General features: G+C 36.3%; 1 protein-coding gene across 7 annotated transcripts in view; it reads right to left on the reverse strand.

Moving 5' to 3' along the window:
* EPB41L5 (erythrocyte membrane protein band 4.1 like 5) overlaps positions 1-26,418 on the reverse strand; it is a 147,500-nt gene that overhangs the window by 82,610 nt on the left and 38,472 nt on the right. For all 7 annotated transcript variants that reach the window (XM_086718396.1, XM_086718395.1, XM_086718392.1 and 4 more), the window contains exons 4-14: positions 20,023-20,065; positions 18,704-18,782; positions 17,445-17,489; positions 17,214-17,266; positions 14,648-14,768; positions 14,433-14,520; positions 13,135-13,223; positions 10,362-10,431; positions 4,351-4,520; positions 3,066-3,172; positions 1,220-1,247 (exon numbers count right to left, since the gene is read on the reverse strand). In XM_086718396.1, the coding sequence (XP_086574522.1) occupies positions 1,220-1,247; positions 3,066-3,172; positions 4,351-4,520; positions 10,362-10,431; positions 13,135-13,223; positions 14,433-14,520; positions 14,648-14,768; positions 17,214-17,266; positions 17,445-17,489; positions 18,704-18,782; positions 20,023-20,065 (893 nt within the window). The remainder of the gene's footprint in view (positions 1-1,219; positions 1,248-3,065; positions 3,173-4,350; positions 4,521-10,361; positions 10,432-13,134; positions 13,224-14,432; positions 14,521-14,647; positions 14,769-17,213; positions 17,267-17,444; positions 17,490-18,703; positions 18,783-20,022; positions 20,066-26,418) is intronic.

Below are 26,418 nucleotides of genomic sequence, written 5' to 3' on the forward strand. Positions count from 1 at the left end.
AGGTTAACAATGAAATAGAAGTCCTGAGCAGTATTACACCAAGTAGACCTAACAGACATTTACAGAACATAACATTCAATAACGGCAGAATATCCATTCTTCTCAAGTGCATATAGACCATTTTCTGGAATAAGCCATAGGCTAAACCATAAAACAAGTTTCTTTATAAGGATCAACATCATACAAAGTATGTTCTCTAACCATGTGGAATAAAAGCACTCACACACAAAAAAAAAATAAGAGAGGAATAGTTAAGATATTCACAAATATGTGGAAATCAAGGAACACATTCCCAAGTAACCAACGGGTCAAAGAAGAAATCAAGAGAAACAGGAAAATAATTTGGGATAAATGAAAATACAACATACCAAACTTACAGAATGTGATTAAAGCAGCGCTTGGAAGAAAATCTATAGCAATGAATGTTACGTTAAAAAAGAATAAAGACCTCAAATAACCTAATTTCCCACCTTAAGACACTAGAAAAAGAAAAGCAAACTAAACCTAAAGCAAGCATAAGAAATGAAATAATATAGCAGAGAGAAAATCAATAAACTTGAAAAATGAGTAAGAATCAATGAAACCAAAAGCTGGTTCTTTGAAACAGCCTACAAAATGGACAAACTTTTACCTAAACTAACCAAGGTGGGGGGGATGGGGAGGGGACCCTCAAATTACTAAAATTAGAAATGAATGAGGAGGGGTGCCTGGGTGGCTCAGTCAGTTGAGAGTCTGACTCTTAATTTTGGCTCAGGTCATGATCTCGTGGTTCGTGGGTTCAAGCCCCGCATGGGCTCTGCACTGATGGCATAACGTTAGTGAGCCAAATCCAGCAACATGTAATATAAAGAATTATACACCATGACAAAGTGGGGGTTACACCAGGAATAAAATTAATTGCTTATCTGCAAATAAAACTTTGTTCTTTGAGCTCCCTGTGTGCAAGAATCCTAATTTATTCATCTTTATATCCTCAGTCACAGGCCAATAACAAATGTAGGTCATTCTCATTATAAATAGTATATCCACCCCCCAACCCAGTCTTTATTTCTAAACTGCTTTGTCAATTTTATCTGGCATTACATCTGTTCCCTGCTATATTCCCAATGCTAAGGAACAACTTAATACGTTGACAGGTCTTCAACAAGTATTTGTTTAATTAATGACAGCAACTACATGAATTCTAAAACATGTTCCTAAGTTGTAAGACACTACTCACCTGAATTCTTCAGGTTTTGCTGTACTTGCTGACATGGGGAAAAAAAGAAAAAGAAAAGAAAACATCCCATTAGTTTCCTCTTATATGGTAAGCTGCTTCACTATTCATAAAAGTAAATCTGGACTGGTTGTTTCAGGTTTGTTTATTTATTTTGAGAGAGAGAGAGAGGGAGTAAGCAGGAGCGGAGCAGAAAGAGAGTGAGAAAGAGAATCCCTAGCAGGCTCCCCACCATCAGTGAGGAGCCCAACTCAGGGCCTGAACCCATGAACTGTGAGATCATGACCCGAGCTGAAACCAAGAGTCAGATGCTTAATCACACAGGCACCCAGGACTGTTTTTTCAAGCCATGTTTCCCAACTATAGATTTAAAAACCTTCCTTTGATAAAATGTTCTAGGATTCACATCACTAAAATCAATAGTGACAATTATTTCCATTTTAAAAATAAAGCAATAAAATAAATACCATCTTCTTTTAAAACAGAACCACCTGCAAGCCTCCTAGAGTGAGTTATGTGACAACAAAATAGAACATGAGAGGTGACTCAGGGTTTTAAACCATCACAAACTAAAATGGTCTCATTAATAGCTATATATTATTTGATTTATAGCCACAAAACTTATGAATATAAATCAGTTTTTTAAGTCAAACATCAGATCATGTTACTGGACAACTGGGATGACCCTAACATCAGATATACTTAAAATTCAATCTGTATTTTGATATAAACTCAGATTCAAAACCAAACACAAGTTTTAGTTTAAAATCAAGCTTTTTATTACATAAATTAAATGTACAATAAATTTAAACACTTTTTAACAAAATCTTATTATAATGTTATATGAAATAACATTTTTTAAGTTTATTTTGAGAGCGAGAGAGAGGGAGCACATGCACGTGCATGTGCACAAGTCGGGGAGGGGCTGAGAGAAAAGAAGAGAGAATCTCAAGCAGGTTCTGCACTGCCGGTCCAGAGCTGGACTTGGGGATCAAACCCACAAACATGAGATCATGACCTGAGCTGAAATCAAAGAGTTGGACGCTCAATCAACTGAGCCACCCAGATGCCCCTTGGCATAATTTTTACTTAAAATGTATTCATCGTAAACCAGTGGTTTTTTTTTAAAGTTCCTAAAGACATTTGAGAGTTTTTGTTTTTTTGTTGTTTTTTTTTTTTTTTTTAAGTAAACTCCACACCCAGCATCGAGCCCAACTCAGGCTTGAACACAAGACTCAGATCAAGACCTGAACTGAGACCAAGAGTCGGATGCTTGGGGTGCCTGGTTATCTCAGTCAGTTAAGCATCTGACTCTTGATTTATGCTCAGGTCATGATCTCAGGGTTTGTGAGATCGAGCCCAGCATTGAGCCCAGCATCAGGCTGTGAGCTGACAGCACAGAGCTGGCCTGGGATTCTCACCCCCTCCCTCTGTCCTTCCCTTGTATGCGTGCTCTCTCTCAAAATAAATAAACAACAACAAAAAAAAGATGCTTAACTGACTGAGCCACCAGGCGCCCTGAGAGATTATTACGAATGCAAAAATCAGGAAGTCAAAAAGGGAAGGGAAGGTGTTAATCTACAGAACTAAAATAGCACAAACAAAAACTGAACACAAATTCAAAATAGTGTCTGAACTGGGATTAACACAAAGTTTAATCTCAGCAACAACATAAGCAATTTTTCCATTTTCTTATATTGATTCTGTCATAACCAAAGTTAATTAACAAGGGAACTTTAGTTGACTGGAATAAGCTTAAGGTTCAGATAACTTCCTTTCAAGTAAACAATACCAGCACACAACGGACTGTCAAGGAAGAACTGTCCTTTGAAACAGGACTGCATCTCACCTTTCATTTGTAGAGTTCGTCGAGAATATCGTTTGCTGGGTCTTCTTTCAAAGGATGTTGATCTTCTTGCTTTATTGGTTTTTGTGGTCTGATACTCAGTTTTCCCACTAAAATAAATGAGGCATATTAACAAGAATAAGAGAATTTGAGGCCTACAGTAATCAGATACACATGAGAAAAAGTCTATATTAAGACTGTCCTTAAAAGAACCCGCCTGAGCTTCATCCTGAAGGAACTACGACGAACAGGCTTGATGTCTGTCTTTACCACATCATTCTTCTACTCTTTAGGCTTGTGCGAAATACGCAACGTACAAATTATATTTTTTTTTTCTTAAACATGCATATAACTAAGAATATACTGAGTAAGTTTGGAATATCTGTACTCTTATGCAACTCTTTTCCCATCCTTATTCATTTACCTCGTGCAAAATATGCAATTAACTCAAGATTTTGTTATTTATTCTAATTGTGATACATTTTTCAGATAATTTTCCAGAAATATTTACAACTATTTTCCCATTCTCTTTGATTTGCATTTAAATTCTGTTAAGAAAATGCCTCCTCACTTTTAATATAGGTAGAATAGAGCTCTACTTACATGAATCCCACCCACACAATCAACTATCAACAATATGGAATAGTATCCATTCCTACTTTAAATCACAGTGACTCTCATGACATGCTGAAAACTCCTAATGATCTACTCTCAGGTAAACCAAAACATTTCTAATTTATGACCAACACACAAGGAGTCTATAAAAATAACTTCATTTTTATAAAGGACCAGAAATGTTACTCAGATGCATTTCCCACTCAGCGCACAATACCTTTTTCTATATGGTATTCAGCTAATGGATGGAGACTCTTTAAAAACTCTTATTGTATGAATTTAAATGGACGATTAATATATAAAGTAAATGTCAAGAGGGATACAGAATCCATTATATCATTACAATGTTTTATTGGCTATTCAAGAAACTACAACCACGCTGTCAGCATGGAGCCTGCTTAGGATTCTGTCTCTCCCCCTCTCTGTCCCTCCCCTGTTTGCTCTCTGTAGCTCTCAAAATAAATAAAAATAAACTTTAAGAAAAATGAAATTACAACCCATAACAATACTACTTTGTCTTTTAATCTGGCCAGTGGAAAACATTGGAAACCACTTTGTTTCTATGCCTTGGTTTCTACATCTGTAAAATGAGAGGTCAGCCTAAACTTTTTGCTTTATGAAAGAACAGATATTCTTTCATATGAAAATTATGAAAGCAGATATTGACATTCACCTATATCTAAATCGTGATCCTAGTCGAATAAATCCCGATCGATGAGAACTCTTTTGGACTGGGCCTCGGAGGCGAAAGAAGGCATGATGTTCCACAGCACATTTCCATAAATGTTTGCACGCTTTTGGATGATCCAATCTAAAGACAAATGTATGCTCCTGCTCTTTGCCCTGGAAAAAAAAAAAAAAAAGGATGTAAAGAGAGGTAATTATTAGGTTAAACAGTCCTTTCTGTCCCTTGTTACTCAGCTATAAATACAATCACAGCAATACCAAGAACAGAATAATAAAGCATCTAGTTTGCTCCCGGAAACTAAGACATTCTCTATAGCTATCTACATAAAAAGGCAGAGTTGAAATCAAGCTGTCCACTTTCACAGCCAATATAAAATTATTCCTAAGAGGGTCATCTCTACTTACATGATCTCATTTCTTAGAGAAACATAAAAATGAGGCTTTATTTGCCATACTTTGGGATAAATATATAATTATCATGTAAAGGATCATACAAGATGTGGCAATATATATCAACAGACTTAAAAAGGTGCATATTCTTGGGGCACCTGGGTGGCTTAGTCAGTTAGGCATTCGACTTCGGCTCAGGTCATGATCTGACAGTTGGTGGGTTCAAGCCTTGTGTCGGGCTCTGTGCTGACAACTCAGAGCCTGGAGCCTGCTTCAGATTCTGTGTCTCCCTCTCTCTCTACCCCTCCCCCACTCTTGCTTCTGTTTCTGTCTCTCAAAAATAAATAAAAATGTTAAAAAAAAAAAAAGAAAAAACGGTGCACATTCTTTGTCACAGTAACCATATTCCTGGGAATCCAAGTAATAATTAACATTCATAGGCACTTTTTAAGGATTTCACATGGATTAATTCAATGAACAGATATTATCATTAGCTTCATTTCATAGATAGGGAATTGAAGCTCAAGAAATAAAGCCCAAGGTCACAAAGAAGAAATCAGAACCTAACTATTTGTGCTCCAGGACCTGGTTGTAACAATTAAGCTTCACCATCTGTTTAGGGAGAAAGATTTTCTTAACACCAAAATGTATATCCAAAGATTTTCTTCACAATCTCATTTATAATAGTAAGTATTGCAATAAAACACTAAATGTCCAAAACAAATTATCAGTAAATAACATTAAAAATGATACAAAAAGATAAATGAGGGGTGCCTGGGTGGCTCAGTTGGTTAAGTGTCCAACTTTGGCTCAGGTCATGATCTCAAGGTCTGTGAGTTCGAGCCCCACGTTGGGCTCTGTGCTGACAGCTCAGAGCCTGGAGCCTGCTTCAGATTCTGTGTCTCATTCTCTCTCTGCCCCTCTCCTGCTCACACTCTGTCTTTTTCTCTCTCAAAATAATAAACATTAAAAAAAATTTTTTAGGGGCGCCTGGGTGGCGCAGTCGGTTAAGCGTCCGACTTCAGCCAGGTCACGATCTCGCGGTCTGTGGGTTCGAGCCCCGCGTCGGGCTCTGGGCTGATGGCTCAGAGCCTGGAGCCTGTTTCCGATTCTGTGTCTCCCTCTCTCTCTGCCCCTCCCCCGTTCATGCTCTGTCTCTCTCTGTCCCAGAAAAAAAAAAAAAAAAAAAAAAAAAAAAAACGTTGAAAAAAAAATTTTTTAATAAATTAAAAAAAAGATAAATGAATAAAAGATGAATAAATGCACAATTGTTTATTCACATTATAAAATACCATATATAGGTTAAAATGAATGAACTGATATCTACATGGCTACACCTATTTAGGTAAACTAAGGAAACTGCCAAAAAAAAAATATATATATATATATGATTTCTGTAAATTTCAAAAACAATTCCACCATGTATTATGATGTATTTATATTTGGAAAAAGGAAGTATGAGAATGACACCCTCAAGAATGATGGCTAGCTAGAGGATTATACCTCACTGTACTGAACGCAGTTATTTTTTTTTAAGTTTATTTATTTTTAGAAAGAGCACAAGTGGGGGAGGGGCAGAGAGAGAGAGAAAGAGAGAGAGAGAGAGAGAGAGAGAGAGCGTGCGCGCGCGCGGGGAGGGGCAGAGAGAGAGAGAGGGAGAGAAAGAACCCTGATGCGGGCTCAAACTAACAAACCATGAAATCATGACCTGAGCTGAAATGAAGAGTCAGACGCTTAACCGAATGAGCCACCCAGATATCTCTGAATACACGGTTATGGTTATGCCAAAAATGTTACTAGATGAGTAAAATGGGTATCAGGTTTTCTGATACAACTCTGCAGTACACTTCGAATATTTTACAAATTAAACTATATTTTAAAATGACAATCTATATGTAGTTATTTCATGACCTTGATATAGGCAAAGATTCCTAAATTTGAAGACACAGAAAGTACTGACCACAAAGGAAAATAGTTATAAACTCTATTACATTAAAATTGAAACACTCTACCCAAAACATACTATTAAAGGAGTCAAGGCAAGCCAAGAAGATACTTACAACACACAGATCTGCAAAGAACTGATGTCCACAATACATAAGAACTTCAATGAGGAAAAAGAACACATGACCCAAGAGAAAAATAAGCAAAAGACTTGAACAACCACTTCATAAAAAAGAATACTTAAATATTAAATATATAAATAAGCACTAAACAAATAGTGATCAGGGGAATGCAAGTGAAAACCACAAAACCATTCTATGAACAGAATGGCTACAAGGAAAAATACCAAACATTAGCCAAAAAAGAACAAATGGAACTCTCTTACATTGTAGGTGGGAATGCAAATGTGTATCAACACTTTTGAAAACAGTTTGGCAGTATCCACTAAAACCAAACACATGCATACCCTACTCTTCAGACCAGCACTTTTAATAGTGAAAACTAAAACAACTCAACAGTCCATCAACAACAGGATGGATAAATAAGTGCAGTCTATACGTAAAAAGGAATATTACTGGGGTGCCTGGGTGGCTCAGTCGGTTGGGCGTCCGACTTTGGCTCAGCTCATGGTCTCACGGTTTGTGGGTTCGAGCCCCACTGGGCTCTGTTTTGACAGCTCAGAGCCTGGAACCTGCTTCAGATTCTGCGTCTCCTCCTCTCTCTGCCCCTCCCATGCTCATGCTCTATCTCTCTCTGTCTCTCAATAATAAATAAACGTTTAAAAAAAAAAGGAATACTACGTAACAGTAAGAACGAGCCTACTATAGCAACCAGCTGCAAGAGGGCGAGGCTCACAAATATAAATAAAAAGAAGTCAGACACAAAGAGAACAGTCAGGTTTCGTTCAGATTGAGTTTAAGATATAAACAAAAACCAGTGTATGGTGGTAAAGTCAGAAGAACAAGAAAATACCTTTGGAGGACTATACCTGGTGGGAGGCACAAGAGTGTATAATTCTAGTAGTATTCTATGTCCCCAACTAGGTGCTGGTCATACAGGTGTTGGTGAAAATCCAACAAGCTGCCCACTTGTTTTTGCACTTATCTGAATGTATATTATACTTCAGCGAAATTGACGAACAAAAAATACACATAGAAAAAACCATGGAGAAACATATAACCTCAAAGGAGGAAAAACCCTTCCATAATCCATGAAAGACTGATAAATTTGCCTATTTAAATTTTTTTAAAGCATGTGGCAAAAATCACAATAAATAACATTAAAAGATGAACAACTATTAGATACAGTATTTACAATTTCTATGAAAAAGGGCAAAACAAACCAGTAAGAAAAAAGGCCCAATGACAAAATGGGCAAAGGGTATGAATAGAGAGTTTGGAGAAAAGGAAATATAAATAACAAAATATATGAAAAGATGTTCAATATCACCCATAAAAACACAAATACAAATTAAACCTACAGTGAAATTCCATTTTTTACCTTTCAGATAAAAATGTGACAACTCCCTCTGAAGAAACAGGTTTGATCCTTCATAGGATCTCTGTTATCTAGGACAAGTGCACATAACCATTTGAACCAGCAAATCCACCTCCAGGAAACTATCTTACAGATATTTGCCGATGTACAAATTCATGCATATATAGTGAATAAATGTTGAGAATATATTAAATAATTTAGGGTACATCCACACAGAATACTATGCAGTTTAGTTTGCTTTTTAATTTAAGAACAAAGAAGCATTCTACATACAGATATGGAAAATATTCCAAAAGTTATAATGTAAAGTTTAAAAAGGGTTAGTACACAGTCTAAAGGCATGGCAACTTCTGTATAAAAAAGAACAGATACACATATTTGAACATGTGTGTGTGTAAAATACCTTCAAAAAGATATCCAAGAAGGTAATACTATATAAGATCTAATTTAAAATGCCATCAATTGTAAAATGTGCATTTTATGGCCCAAATAAGAACAAGTGTCACCAATTAAATTATGACCATATTTCCTTATCACAAAGAATTGTATTTTATTCTTCCTGAAAAAAATGCCTTTGGATTTCGATACAAATATCATGCAATCTCATATGTGCTTACATAAAAAGGAAAATCGTAAAATAAGTTTTTACATATGAAATCTGCAGCTTCTGACTCATTGTTAACTAATTTGTTGATGATACAATGATCATCCTCTGTGCCATCAGATTTAATTTTTTTTTAATTTTTATTTTCGAGAGAGAGAGACAGAGACAACAGAGTGCAAGTGGGGGAGGGGCAGAGAGAGAGGGAGATACAGAATCCGAAGCAGGCTCCAGGTTCTGAGCTGTCGGCACAGAGCTCGACGCAGGGCTTGAACTCACAAACCATGAGGTCGTGACCTGAGCTAAAGTCAGACACTTAACCAATGCACCCAGGCACCCCAATAGATTTCTTTTTTTTTTTTTAATTTTTTGTTTAATGTTTATTTTTGAGAGAGAGAGAAAGACAAAGCATGAGCAGGGGAGAGGCAGAGAGAGGGGGAGAATCCAAAGCAGGCTCGAGGTTCTGAGCTGTCAGCACAGAGCCCAACTGGGGGCTCAAACTCATGAGCTATGAGATCATGATCTGAGCCAAAGTCAGATGCTTAACTGACTGAACCACCCAGATGCCCCCTCAATAGATTTCTTTTTAAAATGCTCTGTTGCCTCTATAATTTCCTTCTAAGCTGGGTGAAAGGGCAATCCTTTGCATTGTCTTAGTAATAAAACTTAGTAATATCACTGTTTCGTCTAATTTTCCAAATCTTCTTTTAGGTTTTGCTAAGTAGTCCTTCTCACACATCATTGTGCATACAATTGCTGAACTTTCTTTTATCTATATCCATCTATATGTATATATGTTTTTCAATTTATTTCTTTGCAAGGAATAAAGTTATTATTTTTTTTTAGTTCATTCATGATTCTGTGAGTTATGACAAATGGCATGGAGTCTAGGAACTACCACCAAAATCTGGTTATAGAAAAGATATCTCATTCCCCTAAATTCCCTTTGCTGTTTCTTTGTAGTCAAGCCTCCTCATTCTCCCTAATCCCAAACAGTGATCTGTTCCATTATTATAGGATTGCCCTCCCCAGATCATCCTATAAATGAAATCATACAAGTCATAATTTTCTGAGTCTGGCTTTTTTCACCTAGCATAATGCATCTGAGACACATTCCTGTTGTGTTTATCAAGCGGAAACTAGAGTTAACCGGAAAAAAAAAAAAAAAAAAAAAAGTAAGCCTTAATTGAGAAGATTTTATTAAAGAATATGAGTTTGGAAACCCTTATAAAAGAGTAATAGGAGTGCCTGGGCGGCTCAGTCAGTTAAGTGTCCAACTCTTGATTTCGGCTCAGGCCATGACCTCACGGTTGTGAGATCAAGCCTGGCATTGGGCTCTGTGCTGGGCATGGAGCCTGCCTGGGACTCTCTCTCTATCCCTCTCTCTCTCTGCCCCTCTCCAGCTTGCATGCACATTCTCCCTCTCTCTCAAGAAAAGAAAAGAAAAGAAAAGAAAAGAAAAGAAAAGAAAAGAAAAGAAAAGAAAAGAAAAGAAAAGAAAAATTAGACTTGAGTTACCACATAACATAGTCATTGTTAAATAAATAATGCAATACAATTCGTACCTGATCATCATCTTCTACAACCACCAGGGTTAATTTATTCTTCTTAAAATCCAACCTGGTTATCTTGGGCCTATAACAATATTAGAACAAAAGCCAGATTTCAAATAAATGTCCTCTAAATTAAAAGAAAATTTTTGCTGTTATTTCCAGTATATCAATCATCTAACAGCTGAACTGTAAATTGATTAAGAGGGTGTTTACCCTCTTTACCTGTACTGCCCACCAACAAAGCCTCTAATCTAAAAAAATAATTAGGATAACAGAAAAAAAACATTTCAAAAGCAGGATCTCTAACAAAACTGATGGGGCACAAATATCAGACAGTAAAAATGTTACAAAAAAAAAAGAAAATGAAGAAATCCATTTAGTACTTTATAGGTTCCCAGCTATGGTACAAGAGATTCCCCAGGCCTAGTGTAGAGCAGCAGCATAGGAACTGGATACAGAAAGACTATAAAGGTTTTCTAAAAGGCATACATGAAAACAAATTTTTGATTAAGACCTGCAACTTTATTTTCTGTATCAATTTGTTTGAGGAAGTACATCTTTAAAAAAAGAAAAGAAAAAAGGTTTTTTTAAACCTCACTTTATGGCCCCTTTTCCAACTCTATCACCCACCTGTACTGAAATCCTCAACAACCTACCACATGTGAACTTTGCACTTCTGCAAACTGTGAATGTCAAAACAATGAAACTCTCATTCTCGCTAGTTTTTAAATATAACTTATACAAAATACAATTGTAAAACATAACGTTTTTACAAGAGTTGTACTAAAATAGTAAGTAACTAAGCACAATAGGTGGAGCAGGAGGGGAAGAACTAGCACTTAAGTGTAACAAATACTTACATAAGGCCTATCAAGTGTCAGGTAACCTTCTAGGTGTACTACGTATTAATTCAACAGATCCTCACAACAACCTTAAGAAGTGGTACAAAAGATGCTTTCTTCAACTCTCCAGCTACAGCATTCTCTGGCCATGAAGTATGTTCCATCTGCCCACAGGGCAAGCTGGAAGTGTCAGAGAATTAACACTCAAAGACTGGATAAATAAATACCCCAAAGCTCCTTCACCTATCAAGGGACAACTGTGAAGGTATTCCACTCAAGTCTCTCAGAAAGTCCCTAGCATGGATACCTGAATTCCAAAATAAATGAAATCTATCTTCAACTTTTTGAGGGAAAATAATGTTCAAACCTAAAATTCTATTCTCAGCCCAACTACCAAGAAAGCATAAGAGAAGAATAAACCATTTTAAGGCATCCAAGGATTCAAACAATTTAGCTCCTATACCCTGCTTTTCTTAGGCAGTTAGTTACCTGAGGATACAGATCAGAAAAAACAAAAGAAAGGAAAATATGGGACGAAGACACAGGATCCTAGCTGAAAAAACAGATGAAAGCTGTAGAGAGCAGTCTGGAGAGCAGACAATTTCAACGGGAACAGAAAAATCATTTAATGCAACCCTGAGGATCTGAAAGAACGTAAGGATAAGACAAAGGCAGGTAATTTAAAGCACTGCGTGGGGTGTAAGAAACTGAGGGGGAAGCCAAAAACTCCAGGAAAAACAAAAACCTATACAGAAAGAAAATGTAATTCCAGTTGTGAGTTCAAGTATTTCCAGACTGATCAGAAAGAAAGGATCATGACCTAGCTCTATTGTACAACAAACTTTACTGACAGGTAAACACCTGTTTGGACAGGGTTGCATGAAAAGGAAGCCCTTGACAACAGGAGATCCTCCAGAGATGACTGCACAAAGCTACCCCCAAAGCAGGGGAGACAGCAAGGGAACTTGTAGGAGAGAAGGGAATCAGAGAGGGGGCTTGGGTTTCTATGCAATGGCATTCAGCAGCAAGCGGGAAGTCTCTAGGTCAGAGAGTTCCGAAGGGCAGTAGCAGTTTGGTGTCTTTTATAGCTACAGGATTTGTCACATCTATGACCAGCTGATGGCAGATATAGTTTATAGGGGGACATGCAAAGCAGGAAGGCTCTAAATGATTAAAAATAAACTTATTGGGCTATATTTAAAGTAACTGGATATATAAGAAATTGACTTTGGTGCTGGTGGGCTTTGAGCTAACCATCCTGGCATGCTGTGAAGAAGTAAACAACATAGAGGCCCTTTAACTCATGTATATAACACCAGTACAGTGTGAAGTTCTCCACCATTTCAGATACAGGGATAACAATATGAACACTATTTCCTGATTTTCCACTTTTAGAACAAACCAGGCAAGATGTGAAGAACTTTACTATGGCTATGAAATCCAAGTAAAATCTATTCCTTGATAGGAAATGCAAATACAATTTTCAACTATGAGTTAGGTTGGGACTAAAAAGAGAAGCACAGCTTAAAAGGAGGGGTAAATATTTTCCTCTTACACACCAGGGAATATGGGGTAATATGACTGTGGAACAAGAAGTTCTAAAAGTAGTGATGTAATAACTATACGACATGAGAGTGTCCATGTGAACATTTAGTACATGTAGAAATAAAAAATATGTATCAAGAGATGTATATTGACATACCTTGAAACTAATGGAAAAATGGATGGAAGAGTTTTAAAAATTACCCCTGGGGGATGGGACTAAGAATGGGTAAGGAGTATGACAGGAGACAGGTGATTTTTATTATCTTTTCAGAATTATTTGATCTCCAAACTCTATTTTATGTATTAACTTGAAAGAAATGTTTTTACTCATTAAAAAAAAAAAAAAAAAACAACAACAATAAAAACCTGTAAGTATCTGTAATATTAACTCTGCTTACCAAAAAAATAGGCCAATTTTGGTCTCTCCTTCAAAAACAAGGACTCCTGTTGGGGTCAGTCCCAAGCTATAGTCATTTCCATCTCTAGCCTAATTTAAGGAAAGCAAAACATGTTAACTTTATTTGCATAAGACAGATATCACATTTTCACACAAAAGTTTATTTTCACATCGAATTATATTAACTATATACAGGCTACTATTAATATGCAAAATATTTTCAACAAATAGAAATATCCAAAATAACATTCTCAGGAAAATTCATGCATACATTTAGTTCACCGTTAACACCATAGTCTTTTTTTTTCTTCAATATATGAAATTTATTGTGAAATTGGTTTCCATACAACACCCAGTGCTCATCCCAAAAGGTGTCCTCCTCAATACCCATCACCCACCCTCCCCTCCCTCCCACCCCCATCAACCCTCAGTTTGTTCTCAGTTTTTAAGAGTCTCTTATGCTTTGGCTAACACCATAGTCTTAAGGTAGGTCATCACTGAAAATACACAGGTGTACTTCCACGACAAAGAAAGCTCTTTGCAGATTCTGCCTATAGTCTATTCACCACTTAAATCACCATTTTTAAAAAGACTACCTTTCTAGGGGCGCCTGGGTGGCTCAGTGAGTTGAACGTCTGACTCTTGACTTTGGCTCAGGTCATGATCTCATGGTTTAGGAGATCAAGCCCCATGTTCGGTTCTGCGCTGACAGCACAGAGCCTGTTTGAGATTCTCTCTCCCTCTCTTGCTGCCCCTCCCCACACGCATGTGCACTCACACACACTAGCTCTCTCTCAAAATAAATAAACAAATAAACAAACTTTAAAAAAACTGTCTTTCTGGAAAATTTTAACTTTTTAAACTAGAAATAAGTTAAATCATTATACAAGCTGTATTACAGCTTATCAAAGTCTTCTCAAGCTATAAATTTTCAACTTTGCTTCCTGAATTATTTTAATTTTTAAATAGCCTACTCAGCTTATGTGATGCCAGATGACATGAATGTTACATGAATATTACACTTAATAAGAATAAAAAGTGGTTTAAAAATCTAAAAAACATAGTAACACCTTAAAAACACAGATACAGCTTTTTGGAGATTTTGGTTGTTTCTCTTCTTTCTTATACTGTAACTTTATGTGAGATTTTCATATTTAATCTCAACCTTTATAACACATCCAAAGTACCCAGTGCTATACTATACCATCTCCATGCCCTCCTTCATTTTGAAAAAAGTCATAGTTACCTTCAATCTTGAAGGAATAAACTTTTTAAAAATCATCACAACACAGTTCTTACCTTGACCACATGCATATCAACCCCATACATTTCTAACCATTTGGCTTTATTCAGATAATTGGTTTCAGCTTGTGCTGGTGTCTGACCTCTGAAATTTAAAAAATAGTAATTTTTAATAATAATAAATGTAAATTCTATACCAAGGACGGTAATAGAAGAAAACATACAAAATCACTGCAGTGATGTTAAAGAAAAGTGTGGGCAAAGCCAAGTACCTGTATTCCTTCCACTTCTCAAAAATAGCCAGCTCCATCTCTTCAGTCTGAATGGGCACGAACCTGAACTCAGACACAAGTTCAGGACTATGCTCAGCAAGATCATAGTCACCAAGTTCAGCTACAAACATAAGTTGCACAAAGTTATATTTTGTTAATTAAGTTTATATCCTGCTGAATCTTTCTTCAGAATTCATTAATAAAATCTGCTAAGATTAGAAACGTTCTTTCTTAAACTATAGTAATTCATAACACCCAGATCATTCCCCAAAATAAATCTAGCTTAGATTTACAACGTGTCAACCAACATCTATACGCACAATGATATACTTGTGGTTGGTGGTATATTTTCAAATATATGTGTTTCTGTTCATTTATTTCATATGTTATAATGTTTAGCTTTTGAAAACCTCTTTGTAGACTTCCTTAGAGAAACACCTTTTGACCTTATAATGAATAAACAAAAATATTTAGCAACCTTTAAAAAAAACATTTAGCCAGCATCTATTAAGAATCCAATATGCAGAGGGGCACCTGGATGACTCAGTCAGTTAAGCATCTGACTTCGGCTCAGGTCACGATCTCATGATTTGTGGGTTTGAGCCCCACGTGAGGCTCTATGCTGACAGCTCGGAGACCAGAGCCTGCTTCAGATTCTGTGTCTCCCTCTCTCTTTGCCCCTCCCCAGCTTGCACTCTTTCTCTCAAAAATAAATATTAGAAAAAAAAAAAAAAAACTAATATGCAGAGAACATGACATCATATACCACTACAAGATACAGGCTCCGTCCTCCTGGAATTGTAAATAGATAATCCTAAAGAAATAACTGAAAAAAATATTAGTAAAAAGTATCTGGGGAAGGGAAGCAGTAGGAAAACACTTGGGCGGGGCACAAATAATCATGTGCCCATCTATGGTTAGCTCTGAAATATAGGTTTGGGGAAGAAGGGAAAATGATTCTAATATTTTCTTTACTTTAGACATTTCCCTTTTAAAGAACATCTTACTCATTTAAAAATTAAAATAGTTCATTTTTATTAAAAAAATCCACTTGTATAGAGAAAAAAATACAGAGATCTTGAGATACTAATAAAAATGGGAACAACTCATTATTTATTGAATACAGACTCTACACACTTGACATATTACAGATATATTGTCATCTATTTTCTCAACAACCTTGGAAAATATTATCATGCCCAATTTGTTGCTGAAGAAATTACTCTTTTGTCTGGATAATGGGTATTTTTTTTTCTGTTTTAGGTCACATTTTTAAGAAGCACCAAACCAAATCTTCTACCTAGTGTTGTTCAGGATATATATTAAAATGTCAAGGAAAAACTGAATTGAGAGTATGAAAAAAGCTAGTAACAAAAATTATTCTGATAAAATATAAAATCATAAACAAGAAACACAGAGCTCATTTTATGAAGATGGACTGTACTTCAGCAAATTTATTCTAAGGACCTTAAGACTTCGGATTTGGCAAAATATTAGACACGGGACACAGAGATGCACAACATGACCAGAAGTGTGGCGGAATCATGCAAATAATGGTGCTGTGGATGAAGGAGAAAGTAGGAAAGAACTTTTACTTAGGAAAAAAAAATGTGATAAGGAGGGTTAAGAGATAACAAAATAGAGCCACAATGCATGAATCAAACAATAAACATTTAGGGGTGCCTGGGTGGCTCAGATGGTTAAGCGTCCAAGATACAGTCAGATGGTTAAGCATCTAGATACTCCAATAGAACAGATTTCTTTCCATTTTGTGAATGAGGACTGAAATTACAGTTTTCTTAAAATGTCAATTTTTCAGAAAAAAAATACCTAAACTTAACAGTATTTCGTCAGTACAATAAGGTACAAAATTATAAGTTTTTTCATTAATTTCATTTATTGGAAAATACTTTAACCATCAGGAACTTTTAAATATGCTCTAAGTATTTCTTTCATGGATTCATTTTTAAGAATAAAACTAAAGAGGAGTGCCTGGGTGGCTCAGTCGGTTAAGCATCCGACTCTTGATTTTTAGCTCATGTAATGATCTCCTACTTCTTGACATCAAGCCTGAGTTGGGCTGTGCACTGACAGTAAGGAGCCTGCTTGAGTTTCTCTCTTTCTCGCTCTCTTTGTCCCTCCTTCACTCACTCTCTTGCTCTCTCTCTCCCCCTCAAAATAAACAAGACTTAAAAAAAAAAAAAAGAATCAAACTAAAGAAAGCAAAAATACAACTGCAAAAATCTCTTATCTCCCTGCATTCTTTTCAAGTTAAAAAAAAAAAAAAAGCTGAGAGTCCCCTTATAATATTTATTGAATTATCAAGTCAACAGCAATTTTGCTTGAAAAGAAGTTACAGATAGAAAGGGAGCAAATGAAGTGAAAGGGAAGAAAAAGAAGGCCATGTTCTTTAAACAAAGTAAAGTAATAAGGTTGGATATTGATACAAGTTAACAGTGGTGTTACTTTTCTTACCCATCATTTTGAATCTTTTGAAATTCTTAACTAAAAACACACAGAAAAGAATTATGCTTTATTCTTAACAGTCAACATAAGAATTGCTTACCTTGCAGATTATAAGCTGCCAGCTGAACTGCTGTATCAAAGGGACACTCTAATCTGAGACCGAAACACAAATTTGTTAGACAAGTCAACTTTCCAAGGTTCATTTTAAGATAAATGCAAATAATACCTACTTTATGTTGACCATTCTTTTTTCATAATTATGAACTTATTTTTCAAAATCATTTTCAACTACTTAATAAAATGTGGTTTACCTTAAATAACTAATACTCACTTTCCACTGAGAATATCTTGTTTTAACTGAAGAACAAATAAATACCTAAGAAAAACAAAAGGCACAAATTTAACTAAACAGAATAATCTACTATGAAAAATAATCCTACCCTTCTAATGTGAGAAGAAACATTTTTAATTACAGAATTTTACCTGCAATAGAATCTATAAAAGAAAAAAAATATGAAAAAAAATTGGGGCCAATAAGCCATCAGGAGGATGGCAGCATGTCCATAAGATAACTGAGTACAGTACAACCACCTTAAGATTAAAGGTTTTAAGCAAATTATGGAGAATGAGCTCTGTGATCTAAGTTTACATTACTCTCACAACACAAACCACCTGGATGTGAAAGGACACAGGCATATATGTAACTATGGAGATTAGCTATAATCTCGCTGGTAGAGGGTGCAAGAGAAGAAAACCCTTCTAAAGGGACTCAGCAATTCAATTTTTACTTAATAAATAGTATGTGTGAATGAATCATGCATTTACCATGTAAAATCAATCAATAAATATGAAGGAGGCAGGACAAAATACAAATAATTGTATATAACCTGCTTAAAGTTTGTTTAAAACTATTCAAACCAAATCAGGATTTATTATTTTTCATCAGTCAGTGAGCGGTATTTCAATAGGTAAAGAATATTAGGAGCCAACATGAATAAACTCCCAGTGGCCGAAGAGAGATCATTTTGAACACCAACAAACATAGCATGAATAAATATAATATGGCAACATATTCAAACACAGCAATCTTGTTTAAAATCCATGAGTTGAGGGGCACCTGTGTGGCTCTGTCAGCCAAGCATCTGACTTCAGCTCAGGTCATGATTAGTGAATTCAAGACTCGCATCGGGCTCACTGCTGTCGGCACGGAGCCTGCTTCAAATCCTCTGTCCCTCTCTCTTTGCCCTTCCCCTGCTCACACTCACTCCCCAAACTAAACATACATACATACATAAATAAGTAAAATCCATGAGTTGATGATAATTTAAAAAAGGAACTCAGTAGTTACCTTAAAGAATGCTAGGGAACCAACTCTTTATTTTGAAAACTGATAAAGGGAAAAATTCTACACTTAAAAACACTGTCCCAAAATGAAATTCTATTGTCTAACAGGTCTTATTACCAGGGATAAGAGATCCATTTCATTAGTGGTCTATAAACTGTAAAGAATTATAAAGACAATCTTCCAACACCTTTAGCTAGCTGACCAAAACTACTTTACCCCTGTACAACTCTAGAGAGTAGTCTTACCGGGTTAGCTCTTCACGAAGATTATTTGGTTCTGAGGAATAAAACTTAACTCGAAGATGCAGACAATAGGGTGAACCAACTGTTTAAAAAAAAAAAAAAAAAAAAAAAAAAAAACAACTTTAATTTTTTTTTAATATAACTATTCAAACTGTAGGAATTTTCCAGTCAGTAAATTTGTCAAAAATGATCTACTTGAAGTAGGGAGAAAAGGTAACAGGCTTTGTGGTAATATTTCACACATCGAAATACTGTATGGCTTCATTAAAGCCTTTAAATTAAAGGTTTTAAGTACACCTAACACAAAAAGATCAATCAGTAGGTTTTTTAAAATGTACCAACCATCATATAGTACCACTACAATTAGCTGTCCTCCCAAAAATAGATAGCTCTAGATTGATTCTAACAGTTTAGGGACAAATGCATCAAATAAAAGTCTAGGGGCGCCTGGGTGGCGCAGTCGGTTGAGCGTCCGACTTCAGCCAGGTCACGATCTCGCGGTCCGTGAGTTCGAGCCCCGCGTCGGGCTCTGGGCTGATGGCTCAGAGCCTGGAGCCTGTTTCCGATTCTGAGTCTCCCTCTCTCTCTGCCCCTCCCCCGTTCATGCTCTGTCTCTCTCTGTCCCACAAATAAATAAACGTTTAAAAAAAAAAATTTAAAAAAAAAAAAAAAAAAAGTCTTGACTGTGCAATCTAACAGCCCTAAAAAACCTGCCACACTATATTTCTTAAAAGACTAAGGAATGCCTGGGTTATTAACCGCTCACTGCAAATTCCCCCCACACTTTCAATTCACTTCACCTAATTCACTAACTTATAAATTCTCAGAGGTCCCATTATTTTGTAAAGACAAAAAAGTTGAGGCGCTCTGAAATCTCTACTACCACAAAGAACAAGCTGGATTACGAGTGAACACTGGTATTTTTCCCTATTACTAGGAATAAAACTGACACTTTATGTCAATTGTTTCATTTCATTATTTTTAAATTTTAAAAGTTACAGCTTTAAAGTCTCAAAACACTTTACAGAGCAGGACAGATGCCAAGCAGGAAAATTCCAACACAATTACTAAATAAGAGTTAAGCATTGCATGAGAACTCAATCTCCTTGCAAGATGCAAGCCTTTCTCCAGGAAATAAACTATAAAGCACTTGAATCTAGATTACTATTAACCCTCTAGAACTAAGGGGGTAGGTCAGTATATCAAATTGAAATTATCTTTAAAGTAGAGATGCTAAGAAATTCATCTGAAACATGATTTATTAGGAATCAGAGCTTCTAATATATAATTTACTTTTTGTTCACAATTTTTTCAACACTTACTTTTTACTTGCTTTTTGATGCTCTTTGTACCATCTAACCAGTGCTGAAAATAAAAAACAAAAATCAGATGTTATGCAGATGATAGAACTCAACATTTTCATTATTAAAAGTTAACTTTCATCATGTTTTTGTTGATAACCAGAAAGAAATATGAAAAACAAAAGTGAGGATGAAAATGGGGGGAGGATTATCTGTCCCAACATCTACAGCAAGCTTATGACACACAAGCAAAAAAAGACCTAAGACCAGATATACTACTTCTTAAAACATTTCCTCTCCTCTCTCACAGTAACAAGGATGATATTTTAAATTCTGCCCTTAGTTTTCCTGTTTCCAAAAAAAATGACTCTTTCAAAATTGTTAAAATGAGAAGAAAAGTATCCTCATACTCCAGTGTCTGGTTCATTCTTGTAATAAAAACGTAATATTTATTAACAGATCACAACCAAAAGTGGGAGGAAATAACAGTGTCATTTAAATTTTACGAAACAGATACTACTCAGAAGTAGTACTCTTTGAAAGAGCCTGCAAAATAAAATTAGATCTTTCTCATAACTAACCCCACCTATTAAATGAAGTAGTCTTTTTTGTTCCTTTGCTTTATAAATAAAAAATGTTAAAACTGTGACTAGCAGACTTCTGGTTTCAAAAGTAATAGGCTTTTGATTTCTGTAACCTCCCCACTCTGAAATGCCCGTAACACAAACAGACTTAAGAAGCAATTCCAGAGGCTTCCACACATAAACCAGTCCCAGCTCACTTCTCACTATTAATCCCTTTACACCACCATGTCCTAACAGTGACGGGATGCACTCATCCAACTAAGATATACAAGCCTGTGTTCTCTCCAACATGCTTACAATTCCAAGCACCCAAAAAACGAAAGGAGTGCTCTTGTACTAACTAGTTCACAGAGCTAAGGAATCCAGTTTCAGAAACCCAGACAGGCAAAGTGGGTAAACAAGGCTGCATTGTTAACAGCCTTGTAACCGTTTGCTTTTCTTGCCAATTATTTGCCTAGCCTCTTCTCTCCATTCTCCCCCAAGATCCAAAAGTGAAATTCACAAAGCTACCAGTGGGTGAGCAAAGTACCTCTGCACATTGAAATAAGATGTTCAGTAAACAGTTCAAAAGGCAATTAAGTACTGTGCAATATTTTCTCTAGATTCCAAGTGTGTATGCTACTTAGACAGCCATCTCTCATCCTTTCTTTAAGATTTTATTTTTTAAGTACTCTCTACACCCAATGTGGTGCTCGAACTCACAACCTGGAGCCGAGATCAAGAGTTGCATGTTCTACCTATTGAGCCAGCCAAGTACCCAGCCATCTTTCATCTTTTACTGAATTCAGGTGGATATTCATTTTAAGCATATTTCAATGTAGCAACTCTTCAGTTTTATACATCCCTCCAAGTGAATCCTAGGCCGGCCAGTAGACAGAACACAATTCAATCTTTTGGCAGAAAAGACTTCAACCTAGTATAGCAAAAAAGTCCATCCATCATGGCCAATGTCAGCAACTCAATATCCAATAATCTGAAACTTAATTATGCTAATACCTACTAGAGCCTGATGCCAATGACATACTGGGTAAAAGATAAAATTAGTTTTTATACCCCAGACTGTCTTCTTCCCACAACATGAATCTGGGAGTTGCCTTATCTTCAGTTTTATCTACTCTACTGCAATGAATTAACAGGTAGTCTGGCTGGTCACCTGGGTTGTCTTATGTGCCTATGGTTAGGGAGACTCCTACACCGTGAGCGTAAATGAGCACAACTCTTCCAGGAGGCAATTTAACAATGCTTTAAAAATAATTGTCTTTGGGGGCGCCTGGGTGGCGCAGTCGGTTAAGCATCCGACTTCAGCCAGGTCACGATCTCGCGGTCCGTGAGTTCGAGCCCCGCGTCAGGCTCTGGGCTGATGGCTCAGAGCCTGGAGCCTGTTTCCGATTCTGTGTCTCCCTCTCTCTCTGCCCCTCCCCCGTTCATGCTCTGTCTCTCTCTGTCCACTCTCTGCCCCTCCCCCATTCATGCTCTGTCTCTCTCTGTCCCAAAAATAAATAAACGTTGAAAAAAAATTAAAAAAAAAAAATAATAATTGTCTTTGACCCAACAATTCCATACCTAGAAATAATGATGGATGTGTGCAGATTTATTTATAAGCAATTATATGAGAAAGTTAAGACAATATATATATTCAACAACAGTGAACTGGTTAAAGTATTTCAGTATGATACAACATGATGCAGCCATTAAAAACAAGGAAAGCAGGGGCGCCTGGGTGGCTTGGTCGGTTAAGCATCTGACTTCGGCTCAGGTCATGATCTCACGGTCCATGAGTTTGAGCCCCGCGTTGGGCTCTATGCTGACGGCTCAGAGCCTGGAGCCTGTTTCCGATTCTGTGTCTCCCTCTCTCTCTGCCCCTCCCCTGTTCATGCTCTGTCTCAAAAATAAATGTTAAAAAAAAATTTTTTTTTAAAAAAAGGAAAGCAAATACTTAAGGATCTGGAAAATTACTTACAATATACTGCTGAGTTTTAAAAGGTAGGTTACACCTTTTAAAGGTGTAGGATAGACACAAGTGTTTTATCAAAATGTACAAGTTTGTATATAAAAACACGCACTTTTCTTTTGGACTGAGATAATCTAAAACAAAACAGTAAAAATGTTATCTCTAAGTGACAGATACTGCTGGTGATAGTTTTTCTTTTTTATGCTTTCCTCTATTTTAAACTTATTCTACAATGAGCACATACTACTTAAAACTCTCATGGACCCCTTATTTTAATATTTTATATAAGTAATATATTTATTTATATGGCTTAATTTTGGGGTAGTATTAATAGGCATATGGTCCATAGTCCCTCCACCTCCTACAATAGCCCACCAGCCCATATACCCAATTTCTATCACCACATGCACTGCCCCTGCCCACAACAAGATGTTATTGGTTTCTGACCCCATCCAGAGTTTCTTCAAAGAGGGAAGGAGGGGGAAAAGGGGGAAAACAAAACAAAACAAAAAAAAAACTGTTTATGTGTGTTGGTTAAAAAAAAAAAAAGACAGAACATTAACAATGGACTGAAAACCAACAGACTATCAATTTTGACAGGATGAACTTTGAAGAGTAAAAGAAAGAAACACTAATGTAAGATAGACCATGTGATATTTCAAGATCAATCTACAGTCTTTCTTTCTTAGATCATTATAACTTAAATTTCTTCCTGTTTAAGAACATCTAGGGCTAGTCTCAAAAATTCACCTTTAATCTTTAATTTGTACCCTACTATTCTAAGAAGCACGTTAAATATAAAATCATCCCAGTGAGATTAAGGATCAGAGTTTTCTTCCAAGCAGATATTTTAGTCCCTTCTTTACCTACATATGTCTGCTCTCTCTTAGGATGACCCAGACTCAGATAATGCATCAAGCACATTTTAAAGTGAAATTTAGGAGCTGGGGAGTTCTGGGTGACGTTATTCGGGGGAAGGTCTGAGTTCATGCTTGCATATTCTCAAGTCTGTTTTCTTTCATCTCCTCCACATTCCAAGCCCAGGGACTGGAAAATTCAGAGCTCAGAGATAGGCACTGAAAGGATTTTCCTTCAATCAGGGTCTTTAGGAGCTGAGTTTAAATTACATTAGATGATAAAGGTGAGAGCATAAAGATATAGATTCTTGGATGCTTAGTGTGAAACTAATAGAGTTCTCTTTCCCCATCATACCTTACAAAGCAAACAAACTCCCTCCTAATTTCCTAATTTTAAAGTTTGGTTGATAAACGTAGACATCAAAGGATATGAGAAGCCACATTTCTTTCCGTCCTATTGAACTGGGCATGAAAGAAAAATTATCTACTTATATATATCTTAAAACATAAATAATATTTAATCACAAACACAAAAGACATAACCAAATCAAACGAAGAATCACCTAGGGAGCTTCCAAAACACTAACATGTACACACCCTCATCCCAGCCCTTCAGCCAAACAGTCTGTAAAAAGCTTTTCAAATAAGTGATTCCTGACTTCTAACCACCTACACAGTTCTATTAAAGAAACGCCCTACTACTTTTGCTCAAAGAGCAAAGAGTTGAAAACAGAGATGTGTTAACCATCTTTCAAAACAACTACATCTGCAGAAAATATTTCTCCTCTCAGGAGTAGAGGCCTATGCTCTGAATTAAAGGGTTGTTTTAAAGGAAATTTTAACATTTTTAAATTTTTTTTTTTCAACGTTTATTTATTTTTGGGACAGAGAGAGACAGAGCACGAACGGGGGAGGGGCAGAGAGAGAGGGAGACACAGAATCAGAAACAGGCTCCAGGCTCTGAGCCATCAGCCCAGAGCCTGACGCGGGGCTCGAACTCACGGACCGCGAGATCGTGACCTGGCTGAAGTCGGACGCTTAACCGACTGCGCCACCCAGGCGCCCCGAGGAAATTTTAACATTTTTAGGTAGTATTGGCATTTTAACAATATTTGTTCTTCCAATCCATGAGCATGCAATGTTTTTCCATTTCTTTGTGTCTTCTTCAATTTCCTTCATAAGTTTTCTATAGTTTTCAGCATACAGATCTTTTACATCTTTGAAAACTTTAACATTGTAAACAACAAAAAGTTTAAAAACTATGCTATAAAAATGGAGAACCAATACACTGCACTGCTGTAATCTAACTGAAAACACTTCAATTTAATCTATATTCATTGTAACACATTTCAAATGAAGACTTAGATGAGGCATTAAAATAGACTTCCCACTGTGTCTGTGTATTATTAGTATGCTCTTTTAAAATTCTTAAAAGTAAACTCATAGTGGGAATATAAGTTGAGTGAGGCAGGTTTTATATTTACTCTCCAGGGACAGAGTACATAATCTATTTTGGAAACACACTTTTTACTGTTCCTCCTTATTTAACAAATACAAGGGTATCTATGTGCATGTTACAATACACATATATTTAACATATATGCTACTTATTTCTATATATTTTTCACTCCCCACTACTTTATTGAATCCTATTGTTTGTGTTAAGTTCTCAGTTGATATCCAACCCAATCATCTGCCAACAGTGTTAGTTTTACCTCCTCCTCTCCAGCCTTTACAACGTCTATAACTATAATTGCTGGCACTTCTATTATGAAATTAAATAGCACTGGCAATAATATGCAAATTAACATCATGTGTTTAAAAGAAATGTTTCTATCATTCCTCTACTAATCTAGAGTTGTTGTTGTTGTTATTGTTGCCAATGTAAATAATCAAATATCTGCAAAGAAAGAGAGCAGAACTGGGGCCCCTAGATGGCTCAGTTAAGCATCTGACTCTCAGTTTCAGGTCAGGCCATGATCTCACAGTTTTGTGAGTTCGAGCCCCGTGTCAGGCTCTGTGCTGACAATGCAGACCTGCTTGGGATTCTCTCTCTCCCTCTCTCTGTCCCTCCCCTGCTCAAGCTGTCTCTATCTCTCTCAAAATAAACAAACTTTAAAAAATTAAAAAAAAAAAAAAAGCAGAGCCACTGAGTAATCACCAGGTCTGTTTTCTATAGATGCTGCCTATACAGGTTGTAACACACATCCACTAAACACCTAGAAATGGAAAAATGTACACCTTCTAGAGCTTGGATGGAGCTGCACAGATAGACAGAAGGTCAATTCTATACAGGCCAAAGTCCATTGGGTTTATTCAAGGTATTATGGGGCTACGAAGAAGGGGCTTAACAGGCCACCAAAAAAACCACTTGATAAGAATTCTAGACCTATTATCTGCACAACCTCAGATAAGTGAGGGTCAGCAAGACAAACAAATCTCACACACTGTGCCCACAGTACCTGAAAGCTGAATTCTAAAACTAGAATAAGAATTGCCTCTTCCCTTAACTCAGTGATCTTGGATTTGCTATCAAGGTAATTGACTGTTGCAGCCTCCAGGTGTGCACTTGTAAAACATTTACTCTATGTTCCACTAGACAATTATGCGTTTTCTAGCCTTCAGCTTTGGATCTAACATCTCCATTTCCATTCAGTGTTGTCTTTAAATGCCATACACTTCAACTAATCAAGTTACTTTATTTTCTTTGTGGTAAAGATTTCAGTTTCAATCTTTTTTTGAATGTATATTTAAGTATACATTTAAGTATATGATGAAGCAATAACAGCATAAATGGTTAGTGAAACTGTTCAGAATTGGCAAACATCACATCAACTCAGACTCCACTGCCAAAGGCAAATCACATAGCCAAGCCTGATATCAAGTGAGCAAGAAAGGATAATCCTGTGAAAACAAAGGCAGGAGACAATGCATGAAAAAACATATATGACAAATTGTATCAACTGATAATGAATCGTCCTTGCATTTCTGAAAATTAAACTCCACCTGATCATAATGTATTAAT

The sequence above is a fragment of the Puma concolor genome, chromosome C1 (genome assembly GCF_028749965.1).
Source record: "Puma concolor isolate L17-30 chromosome C1, mPumCon1.1.hap2, whole genome shotgun sequence".
Lineage (NCBI taxonomy): Eukaryota > Metazoa > Chordata > Mammalia > Carnivora > Felidae > Puma > Puma concolor.